The 25,502-nt window shown below is 42.2% G+C and overlaps 2 protein-coding genes across 2 annotated transcripts in view; both read right to left on the bottom strand.

Moving 5' to 3' along the window:
* Positions 1–518: 518 nt before the first annotated feature.
* On the bottom strand, positions 519–7,879 carry COQ7 (coenzyme Q7, hydroxylase). The gene is made up of 6 exons (XM_008047941.1): positions 7,774–7,879; positions 4,170–4,348; positions 2,873–2,987; positions 1,948–2,087; positions 1,222–1,290; positions 519–727 (listed from the first exon to the last, which is right to left on the bottom strand). Exons 1-6 carry the CDS (start codon positions 7,844–7,846, stop codon positions 650–652), a joined length of 654 nt encoding a protein of 217 aa, XP_008046132.1. The 5' UTR covers positions 7,847–7,879; the 3' UTR covers positions 519–649.
* Positions 7,880–12,951: 5,072 nt separating this feature from the next.
* The window catches only part of TMC7 (transmembrane channel like 7), a 29,531-nt gene continuing 16,980 nt past the window's right edge, over positions 12,952–25,502 (bottom strand). Inside the window, exons 7-13 of the mRNA XM_008047940.1 lie at positions 23,602–23,719; positions 23,201–23,298; positions 20,678–20,864; positions 19,048–19,178; positions 16,013–16,168; positions 14,030–14,108; positions 12,952–13,141 (exon numbers count right to left, since the gene is read on the bottom strand). Of these exons, the coding sequence (XP_008046131.1) occupies positions 13,067–13,141; positions 14,030–14,108; positions 16,013–16,168; positions 19,048–19,178; positions 20,678–20,864; positions 23,201–23,298; positions 23,602–23,719 (844 nt within the window). The 3' untranslated portion in view covers positions 12,952–13,066. The remainder of the gene's footprint in view (positions 13,142–14,029; positions 14,109–16,012; positions 16,169–19,047; positions 19,179–20,677; positions 20,865–23,200; positions 23,299–23,601; positions 23,720–25,502) is intronic.

The following is a 25,502-nucleotide window of genomic DNA, read 5'->3' as shown; positions in this document are numbered from 1 at the left end:
CATAGATGGCACCTTGAAGCATCATGTGGTGGAAGGGGTGAGGGATCTCTCTGGGGCCTGGGCAACGTAAGGCACTGACCCCATTCAAGAGGGCTCCTCCCATGACCTTATCACTTCCCAAAGCCTCCATCACCATCACTTTGTGGGTGAGGATTTCAAAAAATGCATGTTGGAGGTTCACAAACATTCCAACCATGGCACTCTTCCATCCACACCACCACAGTTCAAAACGGAATCACGGACAATCCTTGACTTATGTGATGGACTTCGTGGTCTTGCTTGGCCACTCTTAAATATCCTCATGTATCAAATTACCTTTCGTGACCAGTAAACTCAATTTTTTTTCTTTTCTTTTAAAGATTCCTGTTACTTTATTCGTGATTCATTGATGTTTTAGGAAAGTGAACTTTGACACCAAATAAGGACCAGCTTTGTTTGCTGTAATTTTAATAAGGCTGGTGGCCTGTAAGTCTTATGGGATAAGACAACACAGAGAACTCAACACCAGAGAGCTTTAGTAATGAAAAAAAAAAAACCTTTGTAGTTTATTAACAAAATTCACATCATGATAATTTTGCATTTCCTTCTCTGCAAATGTCACTTGTTTAATTACTATCCTCTTTTAAAGACAGGGATACATAAACATACTTTAATATCTTTCTGATAAAAATATTGCTGCTTTGCACCCAGCTTGGATAACACTCTTCAGGATGGCATATGCTGGAGCCTGTTAAAAACAACAAGAAAACAAAAGGAACCCGTTACATGTTCATTTTTAGTTGTAAAATTCAGGGCTGGCAGGGAAGAGTTTGGACTTCTCTGGATAAGAAATAAGATCAGGGGAAAAATTTATTTTTATTTGGAAAAAAGTGATTCAAAAAATTGGAATACCGAAATAAGATCAGAGGAACAATTTATTTTTATTTGGAAAAAAGCAATTCAAAAAATTGGAATGCCTCTACTACTGCCAAAATAGTGAAATCAAGCGGTTTCTCCCAGGAAAGGGAAAATAAGTTCTTGGGGACAGGAGCAAGGGGTGAAGGGAGAAGTGAGACTCCCCGACTGAGGCAATGCATTTCCTTGCTTTCTGTCAAAGCAATGTCACTGGTTTTCTTCTCCTTGGTTGTTAGTTTAAATTGATTTTTCTGGAAACAGAAATCTCCTGCCCCCTCACCCTTCCAAATAAGGTGCCCCAAAGCACAAGTAGCAGTGGGTCCCTACCAATTCTGCATCGTGGTCGAGGCCTATATCATGGTGCTCAAGCTCTTCATCCCGAAATTTCTTTATCACCTGGTTCAAGAGAAATCAAAGCAAGTCAGCATTCCAACTCTCCTGATCTTCCATCTTATTTTGGAGGCTAAAGTCTCATATTCTAGTCTAAGAGGGGTAGGCCAGCTTTTCCTGCAAATACTTTAAGCTTTGCAGGCTGTACAGTCTCTGTCCCAGCTCTTCAACTCTGTCACTGCAGCTGAGAAAAGAGCTGTAGATATGCAAACACATGGGCATGGCTGTTCCAATAAAACCTTATTTACAGAAACCAGCAGTTGGCCACAGGCCATAGTTTGCCGGCCTCCAATTTAGACTTTAAAAAATTAAACAGTTCCCTTATTTGCCGTGGAAAATTATCTGAGAATATCTATTAGTTCATTTATTTAATCCACAGGGTTCACACTCATAGCATTTGCTCAGAATCTACCAACGATAAGGAAGTGGAGAGAACACAGCCAGGGACAAGGTTCATGGAGATAAGGGCTCTAGTCCCAGCTCTGCCTGAGCCGTGTGACCAGGCAGGTGGCTTTGCATCTTGATGCCTCCTTCAAACTGAGGTGCGGACCTAGATACCTTAGCCCTTCACCCCTAACATTTTCTTAAATCTTTTCTCCTTACCCAGGTACGTTTCTGCTCTCCTGGCCTGGAGCAGCCCCCATCTAGAGTACAGCCAAATACCTGGAGAAGCTCCTTATACTTGTCAGGGTCCTCCTCCATCAGTGTCCTGATCTGGTTGTTGTAGTGATGTGCTATGCTCTCTTCCACTGCCACCGTGCAGGCCATTGCGCCTTTCTTCCCAAGCAAGGCAGTCCCTGCCCCTGGAATTGTTAAACCCAGAGAGGAAAGTAAGGGAGCAATACCACTGGTAATAGAGAGAATTTCTGATCAGGGTTTCTTGACCTCAGCACCATTGACATTTGGGGCTGGGCCACTGTTTGTGATGGGGGCTATCCCACGCATTGTAGGATACTTATTTAAGAGTGTCTTTGACCTCTACCAACTAGATGCCAGTAGTGCCAACTAAGTGTGACAACCAAATGCCAGTAGTGCCAACTAAGTGTGACAACCAAAAATGTCAGATATTGCCACATGTCCTCTGGGGGGCAGACTTGCCCCAGTGGAGAACCAATGTTTTAAGTGATACCAGATCCCTGTGTAAAGCCTGGAATCATATAGTAAGAAAGCAGTTCTCTTTCCAGTGCTCATTTAACCTTCTGATTATGGCCATAAGAAAGTCTGCATTTGGGGTGAGTATGTCTTTGATCTGCTAACCCATGTACTCTTCTCCCTTTCTGAAAGAGAGAACAGATTTAGGCTTAGAATCTTTGTCAGGGAACAATATCTGCTACAATTGTATTATGCTAGCTTTTTCTCACTGATGTGTTTACTTTCACTACACTTTCTATTTGTAAAAGAACTGATATTAAGATTCTATCTTAAATAAATTTAAGTAAAAAAAAAAGGTAGTCAATTTAACTTTAGAAAAATATGAAATGAAATAAACTCCGTAAGAGGACACAGCAAAAACTGTGAAAGTGTACCTGAACGATTTACTCATCCCAGATCCCTAAGCTCGCATAACCTCTTCTGCACAGACACGTACCCAGTGCAAACCCCAGCACATTCCAGAGGGGCATCAGAACTGTCGGCCGGACCCTGAAGGTGACCATCAACTCGCTGAACTTTTTCAAATGGTCCTTTTCTTGATCCCACATTTTCTGCAAGAAACGTAAAAGTACATACATGCAAGCATTCCACAGAGGCCTCCTGCTATGCAATGAGGAGGTGACATGGCTGTCCATGGGATAATGGGACACAAAACAAAAGTGGAAAAAACAGCAGGAATTGCTGTCTCCTTCGTTACCCTCAAAACACCAATGAAAACAAGACTACAGGGACACTCTGGCATGGAGAGAAGAGTGTCAACAAGCCAAGGCATAGCCTGTTATCTCAGCTCCAGATAAGCATGCCAAGGGTAATGGTTCCAGGAGAAGCCCCTCAGACACACAATGGGCCTATTAAATGACAAGGGTCATTAAATGACACAAAGGAATGAGACAATTAACTCATTTCAAAATCAGAAGGGCAGAATGTTAGTGACCATGTGACTTCTTTCAAGACTGACAGAAAATTAGTATCATTTACATCAAAGGAAAAAGGAAGAATGGTGCTGTCCAATGGCTTTACACAGGCGACTCACTCAATAGTGTACCCTGTGGATATAAACTATTATCATCTCCAGGATATAGATGAAGAATGTAAGGTACAGAGAAGAATGTAAGTAACTTGCCCTAAGACTCAGAGCAGGCGACTAAACTCGTACTAACTTACCCATTACACAACAGTTGCTCTACACCAGCCCATTTGGGCCTTATCCTAACCCAGGCCATGATAAGACCATTTTGTAGATATGGAAATGGGGACCCGGAGAGGCCATGTGATTCCCCAAGGTCACACAGGTGGGAGGTGGAGACAGCCAGGATATGAACCCAGGTCCTTGTGACCACAAAGTCCAGGCCCTCCTGTGTGCCTCTCGGTATTCAGTATCTCCGCTGGCACTCCACAGGGTGGGACTACCACCTCTCAGCACAGGGTACCTTCATCTAACAAAGTGATTCTTAACCTTCTTCTCCTGATTGCCTGCCCTTCCATGAAGTTCAATATCACAGAGATACTGTGTACCTGTCCAAGTGCAAGACGTCTATCTGTGCTTTCTATGTAAATAGGATAACATGCTTTTTGCTCCCCCACTCCCAGTCTGTGAGAACCAGCTGTTACTCTCTTGGAGAAAACAGTACCTCCCTTGGGAATGAATGCATGACCCACTGTGGTTCATTACTTGAAGGCCTTGGATCCACCCATTCGGTAGACCAGGCTGAGAGGGATAAAGCAGCATTCACCTGAATGACCGGTCCAACACTTGTCCGACCCAGAACAGCCATCTGCCCTGCGTAGATGCGGTCAGCTCCATATTCACCTGCATGATCCACTCGGATTATTCGATCCACAGCTGCCCAATTGATATTATCTGAAGTCATTCTTGAACTGCAAAGTCTGACACTGATTCTTCTTCCATAAGCTGAAATGCAAGTGTTTATTCTTCATTACTGTCAGATAAAATGGAGAGCTCTTACAGACAGAAGAAAGGGGCACTTTAGGACAAAGGTCACAAATGAGCTCCCATGGGGCAGATGTGCCCATAAATGTATTCTGCTTAGCCTGCAGTGTTAGAACCCAGAGGATTTTACCTAAAGATCTGGGTTTCTGGCTTCACTTTAAGTGTATGAAGACCTGGAAACGCTGAGCCTGTCTTCTCACTGGGCAGTTAGCATGACAGCTACTTCCAAACGGGCATGTTCTCCAGGTCACCCATCATCCTGGCCCGCTTCTTCCCAGCCTGGGTGATACAGTAGAAGTTTTCAAAAACATGGTGTCTTACTCCATTATCTCCAGAAAGGGACATCTCCTCCACTGCACTGATATTTTTAAAAAGCCCTCTACACAAACCTTCTCCATAGTCAAGGTCAAGAGCCACAGACATAAGTTCTCTTAAAACACCATGCCCGTGGGGATATGATTTTGAGACTCAAGCCTTAGAGCTTAGGTTTCATCTCTCTATGATCCAAAATCAATTCAACTGAACTCCTCTCATCTTCCAGATATAAATTCTTCAGGACAGATTAGATTTCAGTTTAAATATTTTTTTCTCATTGTAATATCTTAATTATATTCTCTGATCTTTATGAGATCTGAAAAAAAAATTTTCCTGTGAGGGTTTTGTAGTATACTTAGGTGTGTAATGCATATTCATCTCATTTTGCAGATATGGAAATAGAAACCCAGAGATCGTTGTTTGAATGTTAGCTGGTATCACTTTGAAATGTGTTTCAGGGCTCTTATGCTGTGATTACTGTGTCTTTTATGAATACTTCTGTTCACTTAGGCCAGAAAATGTGTGGAAAAAATTCACCTTGGATATATCCATGGTTCTTCATTAAAAAGGTGTGAGTGCTTTGGACTCAAGGTGATGAGGTAGGTTGGAAAAATGTGAGGTGGTTCTGCATTTGAATTTTTCTACCTGGTGGGATTTTGAATGCCAGGTGGCATTTAAGAATGGTTAAACAAAGGAGCATGAATAAGGGGTTCAGAAGCATCGTGACTCAGCTTTGGTCCACTTCTCTGCATGACCTGCTCAATCTCACTGAGCATATTTAACTCAAGAAACATGATGGAGTCTGGGAACAAGATACCAAGAACTAGATGGAGTCCAAGTACTGCCTAGTGGAATGTACCACTCACAACTGTGCCATCAGACAGTGGGGCACTGTGGTCTGTGGGTGTGATTTATGAGAACAATTTGAGACACTGGACAAAATCAAGGTAGCCTGCTGCAAGATTCTGCCTCCAAGTCCAAGTCTAGTGCATCCATCAGACTGATCTCATTCTAGAAAGATGGGGTCCTGTAATGAAAATTGAGCTGGCTCTATTTCTAAAAATAATTTTTGTTTGTTCTTTCACTTGTTACTACCACACAAAAACATGCTAATGAGAAAGAATGGTAGAGACAACTCAATACTTGTTTTTTAAAAAAAACTACTGAGAAACAGCAAGAGGCTGAATATTTAGGACAAGTGCAAACACAGCTGACTTTTGATGGGTCACAGCTGACTTCTGATGGGTAACGGGTAGGATTATGTGTGTATTCAAAGCACACCACACTGTTCCCTATCACCGCATCACTCTTCAGATTCAGGCACCCAATAAATAAACTTGAGGTGGGAATTGTGTATCATAATATTTGCCATTTTATCTTTTCATAATCTCTGTAGTGCTCTGTAAAGCAATGGGATAGGCCACAGAAAGGACATGATCTTAAAGTCAGAAAATGTATGTCCTTCCCAACACAAAATCCTGGACAAATCAGAATCAACATTAAGGAAAAATGATCTATATTACCATACAAAATTGGTAATCACCAGGCCATTTCCTTTTTAAGGTAAAACATACAATATTAGAACTTCTCTGGGCTATGAGGATAAAACGAGATAGAAGCAAAGTAACTTTACAAACATGAATGATTCTTATTCTATAATGCTCAACAAGAGAAGCATTACAATTCATATTCAACAACCCTCTGAGTTTTGCCTGCATTGTTACACACTTTAAAATGAAATTAAGGCTCATTGCTAGAGGCTTTCAAATGCATCATTTTATATCTTTGCTTTCCAAAATGTGAAACATACTGACGACGTTACCTAGGAAATTTTAAATGGCATATGGGAAGGCTTTAAGTGGCTTATGGATATTCACTAAATAACACCCATGTAATAAGAGTTACTCTTTTAAATTCTCTTCCAATCCTTTTGATTTCATCAAGGAAGACATCTCCGTTTACAGTTGGTATATCCTGACCCTTCCTAACACTTGCTAATCTCCTTTTTTATCACAAAGAAAGATAGATGGTCTTGGGTTCAAACCTTGGTAGGCAACAGCATCTAATACATTGTCATAACTTTTTTTTTTTTAAAGATTACTCATCCATTTGGGGCAGGTGGTACAGTTTTCCATTTACCATAAGGATTTAGTTTCCACAAAAGTATTTAATTTTAAAATGAGACATAATTACACAAGAAAACACACTTTGTAATCAAAAGTTCAGCTGGCATTGCCACAAAGCAAAAATCCTGAAGGTGGTGCACGAGTGATTGAACTTTGAGGTCTCTCAACAATTTTCTGAGACAGCTCAGATGAAAAGGGGAAAGCAGACGGACCCAGATTCCAAAACCATGTGTCTGTCTGTCTCTCTACTCCACGCTCGATGCTCCCTACACTACACTGATGGCTCTCAAAGTTTACAGTGCATACAAATAATCTGAAAGTCTTTTTAAAATACAGATACCGACCAAACAGGTCTGGCGTGGGATCCAAGAAAATACGTTTCTTTCTTTCTTTTTTAAAATAGTCTTCGCTGTGTTGCCCAACTTGGTCTCAAACTCCTGGCCACAAGCGAGGCCCCCGTCCTGGGCCCCAAAGTGCTAAGATTACAGGCGTGAACCACTGCGCCAGGCCAAAAATCTGCATCTCTAATAAGCGCCCAGAAGTATGGACGTCGGGCTACGCTCTGCCAGGCAGGGCCCTGGCAAAGACGACAAAGCACTCCCGGGACACTGAACTTTCAGTGTCGCCAACTGTCTTCACCCGGAACGCCGACCACGCTTGCGGTGACGTCACGGCACAGGTGTGCAGTTACGTCGCTCCCTAACTCGGCCACCTTGACCAAGCGTCACTGCCGAAACCCACATGCTTTCCGCTTGTCACTCTCGCGGCGGACTACAGGCTCCGCCCCGTCCCAGCGGCTTAGGTTTAGGACGGGCAGTCGCGCTCCGTCGCAGGCCTGTGACGTAATGAAAACGTCTCCACCGTGACCTCTTCGACTTAACTCTCATACACAAATTCCCGGCTCAACAGCCCAGCACGGGACTGAGACCGCGCGTGCCCCTTTACCTGAGAGGGGCCTCCGGGCATCTGTGTACAGCCTCCCCAGGGAGGGAGTCGCCGCCGCCCTGGCAAAACTCATTGCTGGAACAAGGCAGCCTCTCGGTTGAGCGAGGCGGGCCAAGTGGGCCCTTGGCGCACATTGATGACGCAACAGGTGTGTACGGCAGACACCGCCCTCCCGGGCATCGGTGGAAACGCCCCTAGCCCAATTTTCCATTCTATTGGTTAGAAACGGCAAATGAGGAGAGTCTATTGGATGCTGTCACTATCAATCACTTGGAAGACCGAAGGCGGTAAAAATGCCTAGGGTTGCCAAGGAGATGAGAATGCTAAATTGCAGTTTGAAAACTCGAGGAAATCACTTATTGATAGAGCCATCGTATTTTCTGCTTTACCTACATGGAGGAACTATTTTTCTCTATTTATATCTACATACACTTTAAAATAATAGAAATTACATGCTGAAATTAAATTCACCACATGATCAAGAATGTCAACTCTGGGTGACGGGCTTCCGACTTTAAATTCCTTTCTGGTCCTTTTCTCTATTTTCAGATTTGTAAACAGAGAACATGTTTTATTTTTGGTATCCATTTGACTATTGCTCGTGTGGTGCAAATTGGTTTGGGGGGAGAGAGGGGAGGGGAAATTTTGCAATATGTATCGTACTTTTTAAAGCGCATATCCATTTAATGCAGTTTTACTTCTAGGGATCTACTCATCAGAAATAATTTTTCAAGTAGTAATGTATATAAGGGCCAAAAAATCAAAGATGTATGTCAGGAAGAATATAAAACAAAACGTTTAATATTGGTAACAATTGTGAGATGAGGGCTTTCACTTTCTATTTTACACCCTTGAGTTATTTATATATTTTATTCAAGTTTTATTTTGAGGCACAAAACTATTGTAAAATAATTGAATTTAAGTTTCTAGTTTTTTATATCACTCTAGAGCGTGATATAAATTACACTGTAGAGTAATAGAATTTAAAATTGCATCAATTATTATAATTTACCTATAGTGAATTAATAATGCACAAATAATCGTTTAATAAACTCAATTAAATTACTTAATATTAATATAAAATTATGATGAACCCAAATACTTAATACTTAGTGAAGGTGATGCAATATTTTCATGTAAAGCTACCAAGAGGGTAAATCTGGCTCTCAAAAGCCTTAGAATGTTTAAAACCTTTGCCATAATTCCACTTGTAGACAAAGATTTTTGGATGTTCCATTACTTATTATCGGAAAAGCCTAGACAAAATGTTAAGCAACAAGGGAATATAAAAAAATTATGATCCATCTGTATGGTGTTATGTAGTCCATTTGAACATTTATAAAGAGCTTTAAATAACATGAAAAATGCTTGTATTAAGTGAAAATGAAATGAAAATTCCACGTTTTTTCTTTCCTTCTTTCCATCCTTCTTCCCTAACTTCGTACTTTCTTAAAAGGAGTTTTGTCAAAATGAGCAGTGGATGTCCATAATAGTGCTTATGAGTGATTTTAATTTTTTTCTCTGTAGCTTTGGATGTTCTCCATATTTCCTATGATAAGTATTTTTATAATGGCAAAGCAAATTTTTTTTAAAAGCATGCTTCTTCCTAATTCAACGCCCCCCCAAAATAAAAGTGAATGTATGTATTATTTTTCCATTTTAAAGATAAGGGAACTTTATTTCAGAGAAGTGAAGAGAGTTGTACAAAAATCACACATAATTAGGCAAGTAGTAAGCCATTCCATGTCCCAAGCACATCTCATGCATAGGAAAGGAAATTCACTAGTATAGCCATACCCTATTATAAAAAAGATACCATGTGTGATGGCTCAAGCCTGTAATCCCAGCACTTTGGGAAGCCGAGGTGAGAAGATTGTCTGAGCTCAGGGGTTTGAGACCAGCCTGGGCAGCCTGGTGAGACCTCGTCTCCACAACAAATCAAAAAATTAACCGGGTGTGGTGGTGCACACCTGTAGTTCCAGCTACTTGGAAGACTGAGGCAGAAGGATCGCCTGAACCCAATAGGTCGAAGCTGTGGTGGCCGTGAGCATGCCACTGCACTCCAGCCTGGGTAACAGAGTGACACTCCAACTCAAGGAAAAAAAAAAAAAAGAAGATACATTCAGAAATTCTTTCTTCCCAAGAATCAGACCTTGCAGTACCACCCTGGCAAAATGAATTCCTTTCTTCCCTGCTATTTGCCCAAGTGAGTAGCTGCAATCATATCTGTAGCTGCTGGAATTTACTTTTCCAACTTAAAAGTTGGCTAACTGGATTCTTCTTTTTGCTGCAATGAGAATATTTTGTGACTGCAACAACCTGCAAGGCTACCTGAAGAACAGGGACCTGAGGCAGAATGGAGCAAGACAGAGAAATGCTTACAGAGACTTTCAAAACCTCAGTTTCTAGGGTTGTAGAGGGCGAGAGGGCAAAAACAATCTAAGCATCCGTTAGCCTGGGAACGATTGTAAAGTATACACTGATACCACTGAATGATATGTAGCCATTAAAAAGAATGAGGTTGCTGCTTATATGGAAAGATCTTCAAGATGTTACTGAGGGAAACAGGGGAAGCTCAGAAATATGTATTTCATACATCACCCATACATCACTTATATATCTGCTTGAATGTGGATTACTTCGCGGGAAGAATAAAGTAAACATCATTAGTGGTTCTTTTTGTGGGGGTGGGAGGGGAATGCTTGACATAATTTTATGTCTTTTAAGTTTAAAATGCACTTACACCCCTCCTTGGTTTCAACCCCTCCTTCACTTCAACAGAGCCAAGGAGTAGACAAGGAGCTTTGAAAACACTCATCTAATGATCGCATTAAACATTTCTTTCTTCTCTCTGATGTAAAAGACAAAGAGCAACTTTACAGAATATTAGAGTTTTCCATGATCACTTGAATGCTGACAAGAAGCCTGTGATTTCAAATAGACGTAATCACATTTTAAAGCCCTCAAGACACTGTTTAATCAGTAGTTTTTATGCACATTTGATAGACAAAGCTGCACATTAAAAATTATACAGACATCACCTGAAATTACTAGTTATCAAAACATTAAAAAATTCAAGTAAAAGGTATGCAAATTCGCATTTAACTAAAAATATTAATTAGCATATTTCACTATTATATAATAGGTAAAGAAAACAGCAATATATTTTCATTGTTTGAACACATACACACACAGTGCACACATACACAAACAGAAAACCCGAATGTCCTCAGAAGCACATTGAAGGGACATTTATCTATCTATCTATCTATATAAATACTAGGCAGAAATGCTTACAGTTAGAATTTGTTAAGTGAGATTGGGATGGACTTTTGGCTACTCAAAATTCCATGATCCCAGTTATTAGGTTTAGAACTCATAAGCCTTAAAAAGATGGGAAAAGATTGAAAAACTCATCGATCTCACAGGTACAAAAATATCCTAGTTAACAGTATCTTTGTGGAAGAGCATGAAAATGACAGTTGTGGCAGAAGCCAAGAAGATACCTTTGCTCCTCAGTGCAAGGAGTCAATCATGCTTGAATAATGGAGAGCTGGGGTGGGGGTGGGAAGTAAACAGCTGCTTTCTGAAGCCTGCACCCAACTGGGAGATCCAGCCTACTCCCCAGGAAAGGTGTGGAGCCAGTGAAAGGCAAAAAGAACAATGGAAGGAAGGCTCAAGCGGCCCATAACAAAACTGTGGGACTTTGAAAAAAGACTTTGCAGATAATAAAATGAAAACTGATAAATTACACAATAACTGAGGCTTCTATTAAAAGATTCAGAGCTATTGATTTTTAGTAGGCTTATGATGAGGTATTTACTACATACGGTTTTTGCCCTAACGGAAATCTTAAAAGATACTCTGCATGTTCTGTAAAATAAAGACACATGCATTTAAAATTTTATGGACAGGAAAACAAACAATAGCCCTTAAACATGTGGAGACATGTATTTAAGAAACAGCCTCCAATTTTATTTGGGGCACACTCACAGGCTTGTCCGATGAACAGGCTGAGCTGCAACCCATGTCCCAGAACACTCATGTACATGAACTCTCAGCTCAACTACAAAACCAAGCCCTTTCCAGCCAGGCTCTGAAGTGGCTAAGTGTCCTTCAGAAATGGAAACCTCAGTGTAAGCCAGGAAGTGAAATGGTATTTGGCGGACTGAGAGACAAGACTTGCCTGCCTCTTAATTTTGAAGGCACAGAGACCTCTGCCATGTCTCAGAACGAGATGGAAACTGAAGGTTTGCAGCTAACTAGTCCCCTAAGGATAGCTTTTCCCTGAGTAATAAATAAGGCAGCAAAATGCCCAGGAAACTAAGAAATCAAAGCTGCATTCCACAGTTTCCCTCCTCATGAGTCTTGGTCTAGGGCATTCCAAGATTTATTCACATCGCAGGGATGAGATTTCTCTTTCCTGGTACTACCCTGTAGCTGAAATGACATAACCGTCTTCTTCTTCTCACCATCTATTCTAAGCATCATAATTCAAGGATTTCTCTTCATTTAAAAAAATAATCAGGTTTTACTTTAAGTCAACAGAGCCATTCAAGAGGGTCTCTACTTCTTCAGGAATACTCAACAGCCTAAATCCCTAGACCCTGGTTCACGAGAAATAACCCAGGCTCATAAGCAAATGACTACTAAAGTTAACTTTAAAAGACAACACAAATAAGCTTTTTTAAAAAATGGGCTGGGCATGGTGGCTCACACCTATAATCTCAGTACTTTGGGAGGCTGAGTTAGGAGGGTTGCATGAGGCCAGGCATTCAAGACAGCCTAAGCAACATGACAAGACCTTATCTCTACAAAAAATAAAAAAAAAAGTAGCTGGGAATGGTGGCGCAAACCTGAAGTCCCAGTTACTTGGGAGTCTAAGGCAGAGAGATCACCTGAGCCTAAGAGGCAGTGAGCTGTGATTCTGACACTGCACTCAAGTCTGGGTGACAGAGTGAGACCCCTACTCAAAAAAAAAAAGAAGAAAAAAAAAGTCCTCTTCTATTCTTGACGTAAAAGCTTGAACCGCTTAATCGGTTTTTTGGTGTAGTCACCACCGACCTGCTGGTCCACAGGCAAAGTCTTGGGTTTGACTGCTTTTCTAAGTCACTGACGTCCTAAACAGGGGCTGGGTTAGGTAAACACAGTTGTACATACAGATTCACATTGAGAAAAAACCTCAATTTCAGAAAAATATATTTTAAAATCTCCACCCAAAACCAGGGTGGACTTTGCAGGCTCAAGAATCACTGGGTCAGCTTAGCAGCCACAGGCAGCACTATCATCATGCTCAGTCCAGTTGGTTCCTCGCGTCTCTTTGGGCTTCTGTTAGTTTCTGGATTAGGTAGCGCTTGTCACGACTTTCCTGAGGAAAGAAACAAGTTTAATATATTTGGAAACAAATATCACAATGACGTACCAGTCCCAGGGCTAAGAATTCTAACCACTGGACTACTGTAATGGCCTCGGATCTGGTGTGTGCCTCTTTCATTTGTGTCCCCTCCACAGGCCCTTGTGCACAGGGCAGCTGATTTTTTTTTTTAAATGCTCATTAGGCCAGGCATGGTGACTCCCACTGAAAGCACTTGAGGGGCCCACGTGGGAGGATCACTTGAGTCCAGGAGTTTGAGAACAGCATAGGCAACATATCAAGACCTAGTCTCTACAAAAAGATTTTTAAAATCCTCCAGTGGCTTCCCATCACACTCAGAATAAAACCCAAGCTTCTTACCAGAGGCCTCTGACTACACCATGACTGGCTGGTATTACAATGTCATCTTGCCTCTTTCCACCACACACCACCTTCTGGCCATACCACCCCCTCCCTCCTGTCCTCCAGAAGCGCCTGGCTCATTCCTCTCATCCCTAACTAGGACCTCAAAGAGGACTTCTGTGGCCACCACCTACAGGAGCACCTACTCATCACGCTGTCTTGTTATCACCTTCATGGCAGTTAAGATGATCAGAGTTTATCTTATTTTACCACTCAGCAGTTTTGTCTCTCTTGTTCACCAGTGTATCCTAGCCCCCAGCACAGTACGAAGCAGAGAGTAGGTGCTCCATACATTTGTTGAAGGAATGGATGAGACAGTAAATGAATGAAGCTGTAAGGGGCCGAGTTGAAGGTTTCAGGGAGGCGGTGGGGAAGGAGCCTGCAGTTGTTCCACTCCCTCCCTGGGAAAAGCACCATTTTCCATATGGTGTCCTGGATAAGGGTCTCTGGCCGTGATCCTCTGAGCCTGTGCTTCCTTACCAGGGACAGCTGCTCTCGGAGCTGGACGACCACCCGCTTGTGTGCTCCAGCTAGGGCGATGAAGTAAGACATAATGAGGCTGCAACACAAGATGAACAGGTAAGGAGAGAGTCTGGATCACTTAGAAGCTGTTAGAGCCAGGTGCGGTGGCTCACACCCGAAATCCTGGCACTTTGGGAGGCCGAGGAGGAGGATTACTTAGGCCTAGGAGTTTGAGACAAGCCTAGGCAACATAGTGAGATCTCATCTCTATAAAATATTTTTTAAAAATTAGCCAGGTGTGGTGGCACATGCCTGGAGTCCCAGCTACTCGGAAAGCTGAGGGAGAAGGTCTGCCTGAGCCCAGGAGTTCAAAGCTGCAGTGAGCTGTCATCGTGCCACTGCACTCCAGCCTGAGCAAGAGTGAGATCCCAAATTTAAACCCAATTTGTTAAAAAGCTGCTAGAAAAGCAACCCAACATATTTTGTGTGGAACAGTTTTACTTTTGTAGATAAAAAAGAAAGAAAACCTTATCACTCCCTAGCCAAGGGTAGGAGAAACAGTCAGTGGAATTGTTTTTGGCAGTGGCAACACAGTCTCATTTATGCCTTGTTTTTAAAGTCAATATTAAAAGCTGTTGAAAGAGAAAGAGGAGGACAAAGTCAACAGTGGTGGGGTGGGGGGGGTGTTAGGAGGGGTGGTTGGTGGGGGATTATGCAGAAAATACAATAAAACCTAGTGAATGCAAGCCTGAGATAATACCATGTTGATTAAAAGCAATCAAAGACGAGCATGGTATCAAAAGTCCACAGTCCCAGCTTCTCAAAGAAGTTGAGGCAAGAGGGTCACTTGAGCTCAGAAGTTCAAGACCACCCTGGGCAACATAGTGAGACCCCATCTCAAAAAACAAAAACAAAAACAAAAATCAATCAACAACTGGCTCCTGTCTTCTGTGATCTCAAATGGGAGCTGTTACCTTTGGGGAGTTATTATCTTTGGGGAGGGGGTAAGTGAAGTGAAGGGCAAGTTCCCAGCACAACAGCAGGCAATGTAATTTGATGAAGGGAAAGTGGTTTCTCATCCAGTCTCTCTGGATAAGGCTAATGAAACGAGGGTCAAGGAACCGGGAGTTCCTGAAATCACTGATATCCACTGATATTCTCGAAGTCCCTTCAAGTCACAGAAGAATGGCCTCCAATACTGAAGTCAGATCAGATATCTGCCACCTGGTGGTGCCAACCAAACCATAGCTGGAGTGAACCAAGCAAGGCGCAGTGGCTGGAACCCTGGGTCCTCCAAATTCCAGGCTGGCTAGCTGCACAGTTCCCTCAAGTCACTTTACTCATCTCATCAAAGGTATCCTGCTTTTCACAAGCGAAAGTGTTTTGGCCCACTTGCATTATGGTGGGGTTTTACTGTAGTAATACCTAGGGTATAGGTACCACACATCTTAGAAGAATTATGATTTCATGAGTTACTATATGTAAGGTACAGTCACTTCCAATTATTCATGGCTTATAAGTGGTAGAGCCAGGTTCAAGTGCGTGCTCCTAATCTAGTGCTCATCTCCCTTCCCAGTAATCGTTTCCTTTTCAAAGAGCAGGATATTTTATGAATCACCAGTAGTGATAATAATAGACAGCATTGGGCTGGGCGCAGTGGCTCACATCTGTAATCCTGGCACTTTAGGAGCCAAGGCGAGAGGATTGCTTGAGCCCAGGAATTTGAGACAAGCCTGGGCAACATAGCAAGACCTTGTTCCTTTAAAAAAAAAAAAGGCGGGGAGCAGCATTTATTGGACTACATGTGTGTTCTTTCTGGAATCTGCTCAAAGACCCTTGAAACAGTATTATTATGCCCATTTTAAAGGTGGGAAAGTGAGGCTCAAGAAAAGCTCAGTTTCTTGTGAAGTCTAGGGTGACACCCCCCAACATTTCCCAGTGGGAGGAGCCCACGTGCCTGAGGGGGGAACACTCGCCAGGGACTGGGTGGCTCTCACTCACCAGATGATTATGAAGAAAGGAACCGCGAAGGCTTCCGACGTGATTCCATGGACCAAGGACTGCAGTGAGCTGGGGAAAGTGTTCACAGTCTTAGGGATGACCTCCCAGGTGGTGTTGAAGTTGGTGAATGGTCCACAGGCTTTTGAGGAAGGAATGCTGTTGGGGCACAGACCAAGAGGTTCAGAGGGAGGAGCACGGCACAGACCAAGAGACTCAGAAGGAGGAGCGCTGAGAGTGCCACGGGCCTGGAATGTTGTGTTCCTCCTAAGAGGAACCACCTGAACTCCTGGGCCTTCTGGAATATTCTGGTCAAAAGTATTGACCCTGAAATGTCATCAAGTCTCTAGACCTAACTTCCAGTTTACTGGAAATTCAGGACAGAAGAGCAAGTTAAATAAAACCTAAGAAATAACCAGACAAATCCAAAAGGTGGGTGTTCTATTCTTCAACCTCTTAATTTACAAGTGAGGAAACTGGCCTGGACTCCCACAGAATCAAAGATTAAAAAAGACTAAGGAGATATAACGAACAAAAGCAATACCTTGAAAGATCATTATTTGAAAAATAAACCTATACAAGACTACTTTGGGAAAACTGGAGAAATTTGAAAATGGCAGGAATATGACATGAGTATTAACTTTCTTAGGAAATGTAATTGTGAACGGGCATGAAGGAGAATGTTCTTAGTCTTAGGAGCTGCATGCTGAAATATTTAGAAGTGAAATGCCATGGTGCCTACAACTTCATTTTAAATGATTTACCACCAAAAGAAAAGTAAGCACAGAGAGAAAAAACAAATTACAGTTAGCCCTCCATGTCTGCAGGGTCTATATCAGTGTATTCTACAAATACACTGATACAAAATATTTTTTAAAAAGATAATACACAATAAAAATAATAGAAGTAAAATAAACTCCAGTTAAACAGAATAAAGAGAAAAAATATGTAATACCTATTTACATTGTATTATAAGTAATCCAGAGATGATTTAAAGTCTATGGAAGGATGTGTGGGTTATATGCACACACTATGCCATTTTATATTAGAGAGCTGAGCACCTGTGGATTTTGGTGTTGGGGCTGAGGGTAACATGGAATCAATTCCCTGAGGACACAGAAAGATGACTGTTAACAACTGAGACATCTAGTTGAAGGGTGTCTGAGTTTCACCGCTGCTATTGTGTCAAATTTTTATAGATCTGAGATTTTTAAAAATAAAAAGCAGAGGTAAAAAATCAAATTACAAGGAAAAACACTAAAATTAAGACCTAAAACTCACATAACAAATGTCTGTGTGTAAGATTTCCCATGACAGTCTTATTTGTCAGGATAAAAATAAATCCCTAGGAACAACCTAAATGTTGTTTAAGGGAATGAATGAACAATTTATGATCCATTCATACAATGGAATACTAAAGAACCACTGAGAGAAAAAGAGACAAAAAAGATATAAGAAGATGGCTGTCTTCCCAAGGAAAACTAAATAGTTGGGAAATAGAATTAGAAAGTGAACTTTCACCATATATTTTTAATACTTTTTGAGTTTTGTGCCATGTAAATGCATTTCTTATCTTTAAAAAAATCAAAGATAAAATCTTTTTTTGAGGGAATGAGTTGTTTGTACATGGACATGGGAAAAGGCATAACATAAAATTAAATGAAAAAATAAGTTGCAGTGAGACCTGAACATCAATCACAACAGCACAAGGGAGGGATCAGCAGTCTTGGGACACTGCCAAGGGAAGGGGAGCAGGGTGCATCACAACACAAAGGTACCTGGTCCTAAACCAGGGGAAGTGGGGACCAGTTGGAGGCCTAAACTTTACCACTTTACTTGCACGTAGATTACTTATGTATCTAATCCTGACTTGTACTCATCTCTATCATAAAATAAAGTAAAAAAAAAGTTGCAAAACAAGATTATATCATTGTCTCATCTATGCTTTTAAACATAATTTTTTTCATAAAGAATTTCTGTAAGTATTTATAAGAAAATGTGAATGGTGGCCACCTCTGAAGAATGAGACTAGGATGTGAAGGAGCAATTTTTTTCTTCAATTTATACCCTTCTGCGTTGTTTGAATTTGTTATATAGTAAATGTTACTATAACAATAAAAAGCAGTAAAAAACATAGACTCAGATTGTTTAAAAAGGAAAAAATCTGAAAGAGTTATTTGAAGTTCCAGGCTTTTAATTTAAAGACGCAGAAACAAAATTCCATGAGAGTTTAAGTCAGGGGTTGGCAAACTATAGCCACAGGCCAAATCTGGCCCACCTGCTGTTTTTTATAAATATAGTTTTGTGGGAACACATTTGTGCCTGTTTGTTTCTATATTGTCTCTGACTGCTTTCATCATATAACTGTAGAGTGGGTCATTACTACAGAGACCACTGGCTCGCAAAGCCTAAATTATCTCTTCTAGCCCTTTATAGAAAAAGCGTACCCATCTCCAACTTCTGATTCCGATCCTTAGTCCAGTGCATTTCTGCTCTTTCCAAATTCCACACTAGAGTCTACAGTTTCTTGTGCTATGTCTTAAGCATCTTCATATCCCCAGCATATAGCACAGTGCTTAGCACACAGAAAGTGTTCAGTAAATGTCTAAGTGCAAGATTCCCTCAACTGAACTGGCAGGAATACAAGTAACTTTCTGCTTGTCTCTGTTTTTCCCTACTTCAAGTCTTCTACAATGATCATATTATTTTGAGAATTAGAAACAAAGACAATCTTGATGGGGGGCGGGGCAAGGAGAGAGAGGCTCTGGAAAGGAAATGGGATGGGACAGACCCAACTGGCATTCACAAAAACAAGGGAAACACTTCAAGCCCAAGTTCCAGAAGTGGGCCAGGACAGTCCAGCATCCAGAGGGAGATTCTGAAATAAAGGTGGGCCTGGCTAAGCCATGAAGGACTTATCAACCTCTGTAGGTAGAACACCCTAAGAAAGCCAATACATAATGGAACGGACTCTTTTTCATACAAGAGGAACATGTCAAGAAGCAAGGAAATGTTCTAGAAAATAAAGTCATATTTACCGTGACATGCTGATTGTCAGAGGTATTATCGCCAAACACAGGCCAATCAGCAATACCAGCAGGAAGAAGAAATTAGAATTGGACGCTCTGAACTGCCTGGGGGAGGGTTGGCAGGTATAAAGAAGACTCAACTAAGGGAAAAAACAGAAAAAATTAAGATCAATGAGTACAGCTCCTATGAGGATAAATAAGCACATTCACATGCTACAGTGGGAATGTGAAATGATATAACCTTTCTAGTCTAGCAAATGAGATTGAAATAATTTTTTTTTTTTTTTAATCAGAGCCTCACTCTGTCACCCAGGCTGGAGTGTGGTGGCACGCTCCCAGCCACCGAAGCCTCAACCTGCTGGGCTCAGGTGATCCTTTCACTACAGCCTTCCAAGTAGCTGGAATTATAGGCACATGCCACCATGCTCTGCTAATTTTTTGATTTATTGTAGAGATGAGGTCTCGCCAAGTTGCCCAGGCTGTTTTTGAACCTGTGGACTCAGGTAATCCTCTCACCTCGGTCTCCCAAAGTGCTGGGATTAGAGTTATGAGTCACTGCACCCAGCCAAAATAAATGTTTAATTTAGACTCCTACTCTGGGAAAGTCTTGCTGATGAAAAAAGGGAATGGGCCAATATACATGGATGTGGATGCTTACCACTACAGTCATTGCTAACAAGGAATGGCTGGAAGCAACTTAACTAACCATTAATGAGGGTCCGTTAGGTTCAAGTTAAAAGTTAAAGTACATCCATATAAAGGGATAACACACAGCCCAAAGGAAGGATGACAGTGAGCCTTACACACCCATGTGACACTGTGAAATGAAAATGGTAGGTTTCTGAACTCTGTACTGTGTGAACTCATTTCAATTTTTAAAAATGTATTATTTATAAGGGTTTTAATATGTACAAAATGGATATATAATAATATACATCAAATTCAGAGGTATTTTGCATTAATTTTTTACAAGCGCATATACTTTTCCCATATATTAAAAATACAGAGGCCAGGTGCTATGGCTCATGCCTTTAATCCCAGCACTTTGGGAAGTCAAGGCAGGAGGAGTGCTTGAGCTAGGAGTTCAAGACCAGTCTGGGCAACATAGTGAAATCTCGTCTCTACAAAAAAAAAAAAGTAGCTGAGTATGGTATTGTGTGCCTGTGGTCCCAGCTACTTAAGAGGTTGAGACAGAAGGATTGTCTGAGAGTTGATGTTACTCAACTCTCAGTTATGTATAACAAAATTTCAATCACATGAGCAAAACAATTTTCTTCTTTTTTTTTTAATTGGGGTCTCACTTTGTCTCTCAGGCTGGAGTGCAGTGGCACAATCACAGCTCACGGCAGCCTCCATCTCCTGGGCTCAGGGAGTCCTTCCACGTCGGCCTCCCATGTAGCTGGCACTACAAGTACATGCCACACATGGCTTTTTAAAAAAATTATTAATTCTTCTTAACAAAACCCTCAAAATTATAAAACCATGAAACTCCACTAAGAGTTGTTTGTTTTTTGTTTTTTGTTTTTCAGAAAAAAATATTTAAATTAAGGGATATATTTTGCTACATCTCATGGGGTTTGGGGTGGAATCCAAACATAGATGCCTTGGAAGGTTAGGAATGACCCCCACCTCTGCTTACCTCCTTCACATAAAAGATGATAATGAACTTCAAGGTTGCAATTGCAGGGAGGAGGGGTGAGAAGAAGGCTCCAATCCAGCAGATGGTTTGCCCATAAACAATCCCCAGAACATTATCAGAAATGGCAAACTCCTGTTGCCCCCAGCACTCAATCAGCTTCCAGGAGGAACAATAAGTCACCAGGAGCCTGGAAACAAACCGGACAATTTCTCACCTGGGCTACCAGTATCTACCAAGGTCACAGAAACACATCCACAAAATCAGGGCCATGTCTACACATATTTCTCCTGGGAAGCTGATTAATCATATGTCTTAAAGATACAGAATAATACAGTGAACTCTGGAATCATTTAAGACCAGAGTCCAAGTCTCAGATCCACAACTCAGCATCCAAATCAACACAGCTCCTTGACTTCTCTGATCTTCATTTTTCTCATCTGGAACATGGAGGGGGATTATAATACAAGCTACTTCACAGGATTGAGGTAAGAATAAATGATGAGGGAAGCCTCTGTACCCTGGTTTGCTACTCAGCACAAAAAGTACAGTCAGGCTCATGCCTGTAATCCCAGTACTTTGGGAAACCGAGACGTGAGGAATGCTTGAGGCCAGGAGTTCCAGACCAGCCTGGGCAACATAACGAGAGCCTGTATCTATATAAACTACAAAAATTAGCTGAGTATGGCGACATGTGCCTGTAGTACCAACTACTCAAGAGGCTGAGGGGGGGAGGATCACTTGAGCCCAGGAGATTGAGGCTGCAGTGAGTTATGATGGTGCCACTACACTCTAGCCTGGGCAACAGAGCGAGACCTTGTCTCAACAACAACAAAAAAACCCCTAAAGGACCCTATTAGGATCCTACCACCTAGCAATGCCGCTTGCCAGTGACCGGAAATCATGGACCAGGACAGCTGTTCACTGCAGCATTGCTACATATTAGCAAAAACACTGGAGACAACCTAAATGTCCTTCAGTTCAAGCTGAATGACAAGGAGTCAAAAAAAAAAAAAAAAAGAAAAAGAAATCCCTTTCAATAGGGGCTGGATTGATAAGTTATAAGCCATGGATATTGTGAAACATTATACAGTTTTCTTCAAAATTAATGAAGAAAATCTCTGTGTCCTGACATGAGAAGTTATTCATAATATTTTGTTTGTAAAGAGGAAAAAAATAAACCATGGACCAATGTGGCTGTATGTTGATCCTATTTATGGAGAGGAGGAAGGAAGAACACTTGCAACAATACCGTGTGTTTGCTCACATGTAAACTTACACAAATGTGTTTTCATCTTTAAGGACTGCTGGATCTACCCCAAAGTGTTACCAATGGCTGCCTCCGAGGAGTGGGATGGGATTGGTGAGTGAGGGGGACAGTCACAAACAAGAACTCCCACTGTCCTCCAGACTTCTATATTTACATTCTAAATACACACTGCCGCTAAAATCCAAACAGAAAACTAAAAAATAGAAATTCATACACATTTCATTCAATATCACCAAAATATCCTACCGTCGATTGATGTGACACACGTTCATATCATTTTTGGTTTTTTGAGTCGGAGGTCTCACTTTGTCGCCCAGGCTAGAGTACAGTGGCATGATCATGGCTCACCACAGCCTCAACCTTCTGGGCTCAGATGAGCCTTCTGCCTCAGCTTCCCAAGTAGCTGGGTCTACAGGCATGTGCCACCATGCCTGGCTAATTTTTATGTAAAAATGAGGTCTCACTATGTTGCCCAGGCTGGTCTCAAACTCCTGGGCTCAAGCAATCCTCCTGTCTCAGCCTCCTAAAGTGCTGGGATTTGTGAGTCACTGGGCTTAGCTGAGTCACTGTGCTCAGCTGATATTTGTATAATTTTTAAAAAGAATAGTTTGGGGGCCAGGTACAGTGTCCCTCTGCATTCATTATCCCATTTCATCCTCATAAGAAAACTATGAAGTGGATACTGCTACTCTTCCCACTCTACAGGTGAGCAAACAGGCACAGAGCTTAAATAACTTGCTGAAGGTCACATGACCTGAAGCCAGGGGCAGTGTAGAGCTTGAATCTAGATCTGGAGATATGGGCCTGGAAGGTCTCCACTGACAGTGCCCATGGCTGTGCTGATGGCGGAAGGTCGTCCCCAATGAAGCCTCATGGAAGGTAGTCCCATTTTTGCTCTTTGTGCCACCTTTATTTTAATTTTCATTTTTTGTAAAGATGGGGGCCTTGAACTCCCGGCCCCAGGTGACCCTCCTGCTTCTACCTTCCAAGGTGCTGGTATTACAGGCGTAAGCCACCATGCCTGTCCTGTACTATCTTTAGATGGGCAATTAATGAACCCAAGGTCGATGACTTGCAGCTGTTTGAAAATCACCAGTTGTCAGAGATTTCTAGGGCTGTGGAGTTATTCAGCATCTTTGGAATAGGAACCTATTCTAGCTGCAATGGGAACCTCCAGTTGTAGGGGGAAGCAGCTGCAATGGGAACCTCCAGTTGTAGGGGGAATAGGCAATAAAATGGATACCCCTCATACTTACTTTCTAGGAAAATCCACAAAGAGTGTCACAGCCAAGGTGATGATGAAGTCGAAGATCATCAGCTTGTACATTTCCTGCCCAACTTGGGTCTCCCAGCACTGAAACGAAAGAGAGAGAGAGAGAGAGAGAGAGAGAGAGAGAGAGAGAGACCCCATGGCTGAAAAAGCCAGGTCCCAGACCCCTCCCAGCTCCCTTTCCATCTCCAGATCCTGCTGCTCTGACTAGGGCATCAGCTGACGCGCCTCTGAGATCCGCACAGACTTTGGGTTCCAAGGCCTTAGGAGTGCTTGGTGTGATGCCAGGCTCTGCATCTTTGCTAGAGTCGGAAAGCAACTGGGATTCACACCCTCAGTTTCAACAACTGTCCCCTTAACCATGACACTCCCAGCTCCGCAGCTCACCGGGTAGAGTTTCTGGTTGTAGCCACAGAGTTCGCATATTTCGTTGTCACAGGATGTGATCTTGGAGCCCAGTGTAAACACCAGCACGCAGATGGTGGCCAGCCGCATGAAGACACACCTTCAGGGAGGAGACGAGGAGAGAGAAGGCAGAGGAGGCCCTTGGGGCAGGCTGGCCCCTCTGAACTGGGGCTAGGGAACACAGAAGCTGCCTTTCTTAAAAGTAAGACCCTGAAGGCTAGAATAGGGGTTGGAAAAAAACAAAAAACAAAAAAACCCTAAATGGGCACAGTCTCTGTTGAGATGATGAAAAAGTTCTGGATATATGGTGCTGATAGTATATACTTGGAATGTACTTAATGCCACTGAACTGAACACTTAAAATGGTTACTTTTATGTTATATTTTTTTTATTACAATTGTTTGAAAAGATCAGAAAGCTGGAAACTCCTGATTCCAAGATGATGTAGTGACACAACAGAACATTGTGCATTCCTGAAAAAAATCAACTGAATTTCTTGCGTATCAGTTTTGAGGGATGCCTAGCTAACAGAGAAGTGAATACAAGTATGTTGCAGAGTACCTTGGGGATATGATCCTTTTTAAAGAAGAGAATAAACCATGTATGAATGCTGGCATGAACATTAGGAACTAAGCAGCCGAAAACACACTGGCTGTTCTCATGGATTCAAGGGAGGCACACGGAGAGGGCAAGATTCTTTTTAAAAGATGCTTCTCTATTATTTGGCTTGTAATAAAAATAAATAAATTAAATAGAAACAGTAAAGTATGAGGAGAAAAGCTAGCCTACACCATCTGTTCCCTCTTCTTTTTTTAATTTTTAAATTTTTTTTTATTTTGAGTTGGAGTCGCACTCTGTCGCCCAGACTGGAGTGCAGTGGTCGTTCCCAGCTACCGCAGCCTCGACCTGCTGGGCTCCGGCGATCCTTCTGCCTCAGCCTTCCAAGTAGCTGGAACTACAGGTGTGCACTACCACGCCTGGTTTATTTTTTTTTTTTTCATTTATTGTAGAGATAAGGTCTCGCCAAGTTGCCCAGGCGGGTCCCAAACCCGCAGGCTCAGGCAATTCACTCACCTCAGCCTCCCAAAGGCATGGGATTACAGGCTGAGCCACCAAGCCCGGCTGTTCCCTCTTCTTATTACTAAGCCTGCAGCACCTGCTGGCCTCCTCGTGGGGTCCAACAGGAAGGACGCAGCATCACTGATGAGGTTTCCATACAAAACACTGAAACAGAATCTCATAAAAACTCTGAAGCTGGCCAGGTGCGGTGGCTCATGCCTGCAATCCCAGCACTTTGGGAGGCTGAGGAGGTAGAATCACTTGAGCAGGAGTTCGAGACAAGCCCAGGCAGCACAGCAAGACCCCCGTCTCTACAAAAAAATAAGTCAATTAGCTGGGCATGGTGGTGTGCACCCGTAGTCCTAGCTACTCAGGAGTCTGAGGCAGGATGATTGCCTGAGCCCAGGAGGTTGAGACTGCAGTGAGCTGTGATCGTGCCACTGCACTCCAGCCTGGGCAACAGAGTGAGACCCCAACTCAAAAATAAAAAAGAATTTTAAAATGTTAAAAAAAAAATGAAATGCAAATGCAACCTCAGGTACTTGAGAAGCAGAAATAAAAAAACTCTCAGGCTCTGTACAGTCCCCACCTGCTCCTCTCCAGTCATCTGTGTTAGCTCCCTGGACTCTGCCTTAGACCTGCCATTTCTGACAGCTTCAGAGCAACACCTCGTCCTGGGATGCCAGCCTATGACCTCAGTGGTTGATGTGCTCATACCTTGGCCAAAAACAGATAATACGGAGGAGCAGAATCTCAAGTGAATTGAACTTTCTTTTTCTTTTTTTTTTGAGTTGGAGTCTCACTCTGTCACCCAGACTGGAGTG

The sequence above is a fragment of the Carlito syrichta genome, unplaced genomic scaffold, assembly GCF_000164805.1.
Source record: "Carlito syrichta isolate Samal-C Ts95f unplaced genomic scaffold, Tarsius_syrichta-2.0.1 Scaffold118752, whole genome shotgun sequence".
Classification (NCBI taxonomy): Eukaryota; Metazoa; Chordata; class Mammalia; order Primates; family Tarsiidae; genus Carlito; species Carlito syrichta.
Note: the sequence above shows the minus strand (reverse complement) of the source record. Positions and strands in the feature narration are given on the sequence as shown.

What these genes read in the sequence shown, in the direction of transcription:
- COQ7 (XM_008047941.1), bottom strand. Translation starts at nt 7,846, where the DNA reads ATGAGTTTTGCCAGGGCGGCGGCGACTCCCTCCCTGGGGAGGCTGTAC. An exon ending in TGCCCGGAGGCCCCTCTCAG is followed by an intron (nt 4,349 to 7,773) that starts GTAAAGGGGCAC and finishes CTTGCATTTCAG; the next exon opens with CTTATGGAAGAAGAATCAGT. An exon ending in TCGACCACGATGCAGAATTG is followed by an intron (nt 728 to 1,221) that starts GTAGGGACCCAC and finishes TGTTTTTAACAG; the next exon opens with GCTCCAGCATATGCCATCCT.